General features: G+C 49.4%; 1 protein-coding gene across 1 annotated transcript; it reads right to left on the minus strand.

The window, feature by feature from the left end:
- Positions 1-38: 38 nt before the first annotated feature.
- On the minus strand, positions 39-3,554 carry LOC123728184 (frizzled-5). Its single transcript, XM_045699353.2, has 2 exons — positions 3,234-3,554; positions 39-3,041 (listed from the first exon to the last, which is right to left on the minus strand). The coding sequence occupies exon 2, from the start codon at positions 3,023-3,025 to the stop codon at positions 1,235-1,237; it is 1,791 nt and encodes a 596-aa protein (XP_045555309.1). The 5' UTR covers positions 3,026-3,041; positions 3,234-3,554; the 3' UTR covers positions 39-1,234.
- Between the last annotated feature and the right edge of the window lie 7,423 nt (positions 3,555-10,977).

Here is a 10,977-nt window from a genome sequence, read left to right on the forward strand (position 1 = left end):
ATTGATGGTTTTTAGAATCAGACCAACCCACGGCACGACATGTTCCAACAGGCTTTTATTCTCTACCTGGGTTACAGGCTACGTAGTTTAACATGCCAGAATTAGACAAGGTCATTTTTTTGAAGGAGAACCGCATGTAGACTGATCCATTAGGTATAAGACTTTAAAGGCCACTTGATAAATGGGACGATAATACAACCGTTGAAGTAGTGGAGAAAATGAAATCCCAGTGTAGTTTTACGAAGAGGTAGATTATGGTTAACACATTTGCAGAGAGAAACAAGATTGTGCTGCTGTAATTACTAGAACCCACCACATGGAGGCAGAAGAGGCTACAACTGGTCTCAAAAGTGGGAAGTTGCACCTTTTAGAGGAACTCCAGTCTCCTTTCACCTGATTTAAAGGCATGTCTCAATAGGTGGTCCAGGTAAGTAATGACATGGCACAAGTGTGGGGGATCTGTATTGCTCCTCAAGCAAGGGGGAGAACGATGACATTATGGATTCCAATCAGACCAACTCCTTGAATGCCTTAAAGTTAAAACACTATTTTCCTCATTTTCACCCCTTGTGTATGCTTGGGATATCAATTTAACAGGAAGAGTGAAACAAAGACATTAAGTGGTGACATTTCTCTCAATTCATCCGATACAGATTAAGACAATCTGTTGTTTTTTTTAAACAGACTTCATGTTAAATTCTGCACATACGCATAAACGGGTAGTGAAATTTCTTCATCCTAACAAGGCATTACTGTGTCCATAAACATTTCCGGAGTGAAATGTCCTTTTAGGATGGCTACTTTAAATAAAATGACAAATAGTAATTCTCCATCTTTATTACGTATAGAAGAATACCATGCCACTCAGTTATCTCCAGGTTAATGACATAACTGTTGATTGGATTCCTGACCATTTCGTTTCTGGTTAAGGACATACTAGCAAAACATGTCATTTAAAAATCCTAGAGACATTGAAGTGTACTTTTTTCCCCCTCCAGATAATTAAAAACTTCAGGGAAAATCCCCTGCAATGAGTCTAGAATGAGAACTAGGAAATATAATACAAAATACTTTTTTCTATACTTCCACAATTTGTTTAAACATGTCCTTATGTGAAGACAATAGTTTACATAATTTACAATCCGTTCAATAAGTTAAATTAGCATCCATTTAGTTTCTTCTGACAGCCACTATGTGGAGCACCATGAGTCTGACAAGAGTCCAGCCAGTCTGGTCACACAGATGGGTGCGACAGGGACTTGTGCTCAGACTGCGAGGGGAGCAGCCCGGTGCGTGTCGTAAGGGATGTGCTGGCCTCGCTGTACACTGACGCGCTGGACGGTTTGTGGCCCCAGCAGGGACATGAACAACAGCACCTCCCCAGGAACCTCCTCCACGACTCCAGAGTCTTCCCAGACCACACCCACATCCCTGAGGTGATCCCCACCACCAGGCTCATAAAGTACTTCAGCATGAAGATGGCGTGGTCTGGCCCTAGGCCTAGCCTCTCTCTCTCAGCCTGGCAGGAGCAGGAAAGGCCCCTGTCCCACTGGGGCCTGAGGTGCTGCTCGTACACCAGACAGGCCACCACCACCGCGGCAGGGACCGTGTAGAGGACAGTAAAGAGGCCCAGCCTTAACATCAGCTTCTCCAGCTTGTCCGTCTTGGTCCCCCCCTGCTTGATGACGCTGCGGATGCGGAACAACGATACAAACCCCGCTAGGAGGAAGAGGGAGCCTGTGAAGAGGTAGACCACCAGGGGCGCAAGCACAAAGCCCCGCAGGCTCTCCACACTCTGGTTGCCCACGTAGCATATCCCTGCCACAGGGTCTCCGTCTGCAGCGCTCAGGGCCAGCACAGCGATGGTCTTGATGCTGGGCACCAGCCAGGCGGCCAGGTGGAAGTACTGCGAGTACCCGGCGATGGCCTCATTGCCCCACTTCATGCCCGCTGCCAGGAACCAGGTGAGCGAGAGCACCACCCACCAGATTGCGCCGGCCATGCCAAAGAAGTAGACCAGCAGGAACACCAAGGTGCACAGGCCGGCAGGGCCCGAAGCGTCGTACAGCACGTGCCCGCCGTCCTCGGAGCACGCCACACGCTCATGGCCCGCCGCCAGCCGCACCATGTATCCCAGGGAGATGAAGAGGTAGCAGGCAGCCAGGTAGACGATAGGCATCTCGGGGTAGGAGAAGCGGTCGCGGTCAATCAGGAACGTGACCACCGTAGTTAAGGTCGAGACGAAGCAGAGGACCGACCACAGGCCGATCCAGAGGGAGGTGAAGGCGTGTTCGTCCGGGGTGAAGAAGGGCTGACGGCAGGGCTGGGCGCAGTTCTCCACGGGGCCTGTGTGGATGCCGCGGCCGTACGGTGACCGGGCTTCAGTCTTGACGGACACCAGGGGGTGACGACAGCGGCAGCCGCGTTGTTCACAGTCCTGGTGGTGGTGACTGTGGTAGGGTTTGGGCGGGAGAGGCGGCCTGCGGCGGGCTGGGTTGCGGTGGGGGGCCTTGGAGGTAGGCTTTGGGGGGAAGGCCGGGCCTGGGGACAGAGTTGTGGCGTCACTGCTGTTCCGATCCATACAGAGGCGGTCAGCATCACCCAGCTCTGGCAGCCCCTCGCAGCTCATCCTCTCGGGCCATTCAAAACCATACTGGCTCATCAGGGGGGAGCAGCCGCGCTTGGCCCGGTCGCACACGGAGCGGCACGGGGGCAGAGGCTTGCGATAGTCCGGGATGCAGATAGGGGTGTACATGCTGCAGAGGAAGAAGAGCAGGTCAGGGGAACAGTGGATGCGCACCAGTGGCCAGAACTGGTGCACCTCCAGCCCCACCTCGTCCTGAGTGTCGTGGTTAAACTGGTTGGGAGTGTAGGTGAGGTTGTAGCCGATGCCCTTGCACATGGGGACCGTGATGGGTTCACACACGATGGCCTTGGAGGCAGCGCGCACCGGTTGTGCGCGCATCAAGAGGAGCAGGCACAGAACGCTGATGTAAAGAGGGCAGTTGTGCGTCATGGTCGCCATGGAAGCTCCTCCAACGCTGTGGATTTCCACACAAAGAAAATGGAGGTTATTGGATAGGAACTGCGCTCTGAACGTTTGAAACATTGTATTACTGTTTCTATGTTCTATCAATAATACATCCAATGCACATTGGGTATGCGCTTAGTCACTCACACGTAAAGGCTAAGAAATACAGTGATGAAACAAGTTGATAAAATTGATAACTCACCAAGTAGATCACACGGGAAATGTTAGCTACCTCATCAATATCCAATGCCAATCAATGATAGAAGCGCCATCTGATAATCTTGCCACCACTGAAATTCACTCCCAGTGTACCTTTAGGAAACGCGCCTCCGGAGCAATCAAATAAAGTCCATTTCGACTCGATAATACAGACGGAATTTTCAGGCAGCAACGCGTAATCCTTGCGCCACACTTTTTCTTTCAACAATATTTAGTGAAACAGCCTCCTATTTTCTGAAAAAAATATACACACCACGACTGTCTTCCCTTGTGCGTCTTCTCGTTCCGGCTCCTAACCATACTGACTAACTACACCTTGACCGCTTACTCTGGACAGCCACGCCCACAGGGCTGCGTCCTCTCCAATAGGAATCTGCTTACACCCTGAACGACTCAATCACTACATTCCTTACCCATAACCTACTTATCACATAAAGTAATTTCATTCCTTATTTTTATGGGCCTACAATCTATGTAACATCACCAGTAAAGTTAGACAATGTTTAAAATAGTGTTGTGACCAACTCAATCCATGAATTCCTAACCTGTTTTTTTATTCATTCCATATGACCTCACACCTACGTTTTATCAAAAATAGTGTTTGATTACTAGTTAATGTGAATTTCAATTTAGATAAACACCTTCCTAGTATTGAGTTGAAACACCCACCCGCTTTTGCCCTCAGAACAGCCTCAATTATTCAGGGAATGGACTCTACAAGGTGTCGAAAGAGTTCCACATGGATGCCATGTTGACTCCAATGCTTCTCACAGTTGACTGGAAGTCCTTTGGCACACAGGAAATTGTTGAGCGTGAAAAATCCAGCACCATTGCAGTTCTTGACACAAGCCTGGCACCTACTACCATACCCTGTTCAAAGGCACTTAAATGTTTTGTATACTCGGTGTATGTGGACTGCACTGTGCCAGTTCAACTCTGCACCTAATCAGACATATATCTTTGTCCTAAACTACAGACAGAATATCAAACAGGTAGGTCTACTTGAACACTTGTCCTGTGTGGGATATACTCCTATAATTAACCTGTGTGTTTGTCCTGTGTGGGATATACTCCTATAATTAACCTGTGTGTTTGTCCTGTGTGTGATATACTCCTATAATTAACCTGTGTGTTTGTCCTGTGTGTGATATACTCCTATAATTAACCTGTGTGTTTGTCCTGTGTGGGCTATACCCTCCGTGTGTGCCTGTGTGGGCCTCCGGGTGCCTGTGTGTGATATACTCCTATAATTAACCTGTGTGTTTGTCCTGTGTGGGCTATACTCCTATAATTAACCTGTGTGTTTGTCCTGTGTGTGATATACTCCTATAATTAACCTGTGTGTTTGTCCTGTGTGGGATATACTCCTATAATTAACCAGTGTGTTTGTCCTGTGTGTGATATACTCCTATAATTAACCTGTGTGTTTGTCCTGTGTGTGATATACTCCTATAATTAACCTGTGTGTTTGTCCTGTGTGTGATATACTCCTATAATTAATCTGTGTGTTTGTCCTGTGTGGGTTATACTCCTATAATTAACCTGTGTGTTTGTCCTGTGTGGGATATACTCCTATAATTAACCTGTGTGTTTGTCCTGTGTGTGATATACTCCTATAATTAATCTGTGTGTTTGTCCTGTGTGTGATATACTCCTATAATTAATCTGTGTGTTTGTCCTGTGTGTGATATACTCCTATAATTAACCTGTGTGTTTGTCCTGTGTGGGTTATACTCCTATAATTAACCTGTGTGTTTGTCCTGTGTGGGATATACTCCTATAATTAACCTGTGTGTTTGTCCTGTGTGTGATATACTCCTATAATTAATCTGTGTGTTTGTCCTGTGTGTGATATACTCCTATAATTAATCTGTGTGTTTGTCCTGTGTGTGATATACTCCTATAATTAACCTGTGTGTTTGTCCTGTGTGGGATATACTCCTATAATTAACCTGTGTGTATGTCCTGTGTGTGATATACTCCTATAATTAACCTGTGTGTTTGTCCTGTGTGTGATATACTCCTATAATTAACCTGTGTGTTTGTCCTGTGTGTGATATACTCCTATAATTAATCTGTGTGTTTGTCCTGTGTGGGCTATACTCCTATAATTAACCTGTGTGTTTGTCCTGTGTGTGATATACTCCTATAATTAACCTGTGTGTTTGTCCTGTGTGGGATATACTCCTATAATTAATCTGTGTGTTTGTCCTGTGTGTGATATACTCCTATAATTAACCTGTGTGTTTGTCCTGTGTGGGCTATACTCCTATAATTAACCTGTGTGTTTGTCCTGTGTGTGATATACTCCTATAATTAACCTGTGTGTTTGTCCTGTGTGTGATATACTCCTATAATTAACCTGTGTGTTTGTCCTGTGTGGGATATACTCCTATAATTAACCTGTGTGTTTGTCCTGTGTGTGATATACTCCTATAATTAACCTGTGTGTTTGTCCTGTGTGTGATATACTCCTATAATTAACCTGTGTGTTTGTCCTGTGTGGGATATACTCCTATAATTAACCTGTGTGTTTGTCCTGTGTGTGATATACTCCTATAATTAACCTGTGTGTTTGTCCTGTGTGGGATATACTCCTATAATTAACCTGTGTGTTTGTCCTGTGTGTGATATACTCCTATAATTAACCTGTGTGTTTGTCCTGTGTGTGATATACTCCTATAATTAACCTGTGTGTTTGTCCTGTGTGGGTTATACTCCTATAATTAACCTGTGTGTTTGTCCTGTGTGGGCTATACTCCTATAATTAACCTGTGTGTTTGTGGGAGGAATGGTTGGTGCCACTATAGGTGCTTGGACCTGTCCTGGCATGATTCTTCCTTTCATAGATTTGGCCTCATTGCCTAGTTACCTAGATTTCCAAACTAAATATACTGGTGTTCTGAGGTTCTTCTGATCAGAACTGAAGATAAAGTCCTGTACAAATAAAATGACAAATCAATAAGAAATGAAAAACTGTTGGTTACATGTCCTATCTCAGGTTGAGTTACACTGTGTTGAGTTAAGAGTTATTGTTGGGAGCAGAAGACTGCTGTCTGGAGCCCAGTGAGGGATGGATAGAATCTACTCTGTTACGTGCATGTGAATGTAGGTGTGTGTACATGCTTGCTTGTACATGCGTTCGTATGCACCAGAGGAGGCGGGTGGGAGGAAGTAAAGGAGGACAGGCTCATTGCAATGGCTGGAATGGAGTGAATGGAACCGAGTTAAACATATGAAACACCTGGAAACCACCTGTTTGACTCCGTTCCATCAATTCCAATCCAGCCCGTCCTCCTATAGCTCCTCCCACCAGCCTCCTCTGGTGTACACGTATGTGTGTCTATCTGTGAAAGGACGACCCTATGGGCTGCGCTGGTTCGTCGCTGTCTCTCTGTGTCCCCTGCTGCCCTCATTGTCCAAGGCTCTTTTGTTTTCTGTTTCTGATGGCATCTCTCAGGCCTCTTGTCATTAGGAGACTAGATGAGCGCCTGATTGCTCTGCGGGCCACTGGACAATCACAAAGAGGGCTTTGCAGCTCGCAACAGTTGAGCCATTGTGGACACGGCCCCTGGACTAATTGGCATTGACAATTAAGCATGTTGGAATACAAGGTCTGTTTTCTCAGCAGAGGAAGGAGGGAAAATGGGCTGAGTCAGACAGTTCAGTACATGCAGCACAGTATACACACAAGAAGACACAAAACACACACACATTCAATACACACACACACACACAGGCAAAACACACACACAGGCAAAACACAGACACACACACACACACACACACACACACACACACACACACACACACACACACACACACACACACACACACACACACACACACACACACACACACACACACACACACACACACACACACACACACACACACAGAGGCAAAACACACACACAGGCAAAACACACACACACATTCAAAACACACACATGCACACACACATATACACACACACACACACACACTCAGAGGCAAAACACACACACACACATTCAAAACACACACACACATTCAAAACACACACATGCACACACGCATACACACGCATACACACACACGCACACACACACACACACACACACACACACACACACACACACACACACACACACACACACACACACACACACACACACACACACACACACACACACACACACACACACACACGCAAAACACACACACAGAGGCATTGTGGAAAACGGAAATAGGTCAAATCAATGTACTGTTCACTGAGGGGAAACTCAGAGCACACCCATATTATACAGGACAGTATGCACACACACACACACACACACACACACACACACACACACACACACACACACACACACACACACACACACACACACACACACACACACACGCCACACACACACACACACACACACACACACACACACACACACACACACACACACACACACACACACACATATCATACAGGACAGTATGCACACACACACACACACACACACACACACACATACACACACACACACACACACCCACACACACACACACACACATACACACACTCACACACACATTTTCATTGTTGAAAAATCTATGTACTGTTCAGTGAGGTGAAATCCCACAACAGGCGACAGTGAAGACTGGAGTGCTGTGAGCATAGGTAAAACCAGTATTTATCTCAACCTGCAGTAAGGTAGACCTGTATGATCAAAGTGTGGTAGCTGTCTGACATCATGACGTGACAGCTGTAGGTGATTGAGGGACAGTCTCAGTGTTCACATGGAACAGAACTACAGTAAACATGAGTATGGATTCAGTTAAAACATTCACACACAGCCATCCATTGTGTTCAAGTCTGCTTGGAACATGGTGATATCATTTAGCAAAGAGGTTCAAAGGTGGAACTTGAGGTCTAACAAGCGAGCAACAATGCCTTCATGCCATTCTGACTGATTTATGGGTACTGTACAGTGTATAGCCCATGGTGGCAACCCAAATGATTCCCTATATAGTGCACTAGTTTTGACCAGGGCCCATAGGGCTCTGGTCAAAAGTAGTTCACTGTGTAGGGAGTAGGGTGCTATTTGGGATGCAGACAAGTCTACTCTGCAGCCAATGCCAGCGTTGGTGTGATTAGTGGACTATTTATTTATGTCTCTAGGGTGTGTCTGACGCAAGTACTGTATGCTATTACTCATTCAACAAATCCACATCCTGGACATCAGCTGATAGAATAGAATAGAATAGGACTTTATTAGTCTTCTACTTCTTGTCTCCAGACCACAGAGGCAGGAGACGGTACCTCAGAAAGCTCCAGGGCACAGCGGCAGGAGACGGTACCTCAGAAAGCTCCAGGGCACAGCGACAGGAGACGGTACCTCAGAAAGCTCCAGGGAGGCGGTACCTCAGAAAGCTCCAGGGCAGGAGACGGTACCTCAGAAAGCCCCAGGGCAGGAGACGGTACCTCAGAAAGCCCCAGGGCACAGCGGCAGGAGACGGTACCTCAGAAAGCTCCAGGGAGGCGGTACCTCAGAAAGCTCCAGACCACAGCGGCAGGAGACGGTACCTCAGAAAGCTCCAGGGCAGGAGACGGTACCTCAGAAAGCTCCAGAGCACAGCGGCAGGAGATGGTACCTCAGAAAGCTCCAGACCACAGTGGCAGGAGATGGTACCTCAGAAAGCTCCAGGGCAGGAGACGGTACCTCAGAAAGCTCCAGGGCACATGGGCAGGAGGCGGTACCTCAGAAAGCTCCAGACCACAGCTGCAGGAGACGGTACCTCAGAAAGCTCCAGGGCAGGAGACGGTACCTCAGAAAGCTCTAGAGCACAGCGGCAGGAGATGGTACCTCAGAAAGCTCCAGACCACAGTGGCAGGAGATGGTACCTCAGAAAGCTCCAGGGCAGGAGACGGTACCTCAGAAAGCTCCAGGGCACAGTGGCAGGAGATGGTACCTCAGAAAGCTCCAGACCACAGCGGCAGGAGATGGTACCTCAGAAAGCTCCAGGGCAGGAGGCGGTACCTCAAAAAGCTCCAGACCACAGCGGCAGGAGACGGTACCTCAGAAAGCTCCAGGGCAGGAGACGGTACCTCAGAAAGCTCCAGAGCACAGCGGCAGGAGATGGTACCTCAGAAAGCTCCAGACCACAGTGGCAGGAGATGGTACCTCAGAAAGCTCCAGGGCAGGAGACGGTACCTCAGCAAGCTCCAGGGCACAGCGGCAGGAGGCGGTACCTCAGAAAGCTCCAGGGCACAGCGGCAGGAGGCGGTACCTCAGAAAGCTCCAGAGCACAGCGGCAGGAGGCGGAACCTCAGAAAGCTCCAGACCACAGCGGCAGGAGACGGTACCTCAGAAAGCTCCAGGGCACAGCGGCAAAAGACGGTACCTAAGAAAGCTCCAGACCACAGCGGCAGGAGACGGTACCTCAGAAAGCTCCAGGAGACAGCGGCAGGAGACGGTACCTCAGAAAGCTCCAGGGCAGGAGCCGGTACCTCAGAAAGCTCCAGGGCAGGAGACGGTACCTCAGAAAGCTCCAGGGCACAGCGGCAGGAGACGGTACCTCAGAAAGCTCCAGGGCAGGAGACGGTACCTCAGAAAGCTCCAGGGCACAGCGGCAAAAGACGGTACCTCAGAAAGCTCCAGACCACAGCGGCAGGAGACGGTACCTAAGAAAGCTCCAGGGCACAGCGGCAGGAGACGGAACCTCAGAAAGCTGAGCGGGCACAGCGACAGGAGACAGTACCTCAGAAAGCTCCAGGGCAGGAGACGGTACCTCAGAAAGCTCCAGGGCACAGCGGCAGGAGACGGTACCTCAGAAAGCTCCAGGGCACAGCGGCAGGAGACGGTACCTCAGAAAGCTCCGGGGCACAGCGGCAGGAGACGGTACCTCAGAAAGCTCCAGGGCACAGCGGCAGGAGATGGTACCTCAGAAAGCTCCAGACCACAGCGGCAGGAGATGGTACCTCAGAAAGCTCCAGGGCAGGAGACGGTACCTCAGAAAGCTCCAGGGCACAGCGGCAGGAGGCGGTACCTCAGAAAGCTCCAGGGCACAGCGGCAGGAGGCGGTACCTCAGAAAGCTCCAGACCACAGCGGCAGGAGACGGTACCTCAGAAAGCTCCAGGGCACAGCGGCAGGAGATGGTACCTCAGAAAGCTCCAGACCACAGCGGCAGGAGATGGTACCTCAGAAAGCTCCAGGGCAGGAGACGGTACCTCAGAAAGCTCCAGGGCACAGCGGCAGGAGGCGGTACCTCAGAAAGCTCCAGGGCACAGCGGCAGGAGGCGGTACCTCAGAAAGCTCCAGGGCACAGCGGCAGGAGACGGTTCCTCAGAAAGCTCCAGAGCACAGCGGCAGGAGGCGGTACCTCAGAAAGCTCCAGGGTACAGCGGCAGGAGGCGGTACCTCAGAAAGCTCCAGGGCAGGAGACGGTACCTCAGAAAGCTCCAGGGCACAGCGGCAGGAGACGGTACCTCAGAAAGCCCCAGGGCACAGCGGCAGGAGAGGGTACCTCAGAAAGCTCCAGGGCACAGCGGCAGGAGAGGGTACCTCACAAAGCTCCAGGGCAGGAGACGGTACCTCAGAAAGCACCAGGACACAGCGGCAGGAGACGGTACCTCAGAAAGCTGAGCGGGCACAGCGACAGGAGACGGTACCTCAGAAAGCTCCAGGGCAGGAGACGGTACCTCAGAAAGCTCCAGGGCACAGCGGCAGGAGACGGTACCTCAGAAAGC

This window comes from Salmo salar, chromosome 17 (assembly GCF_965601325.2).
Source record: "Salmo salar chromosome 17, fSalSal1, whole genome shotgun sequence".
Taxonomy (NCBI): Eukaryota; Metazoa; Chordata; class Actinopteri; order Salmoniformes; family Salmonidae; genus Salmo; species Salmo salar.

Excerpts from the sequence above, each read along its gene's own strand:
- LOC123728184 (XM_045699353.2), bottom strand. The coding sequence starts at position 3,025 with ATGGCGACCATGACGCACAACTGCCCTCTTTACATCAGCGTTCTGTGC.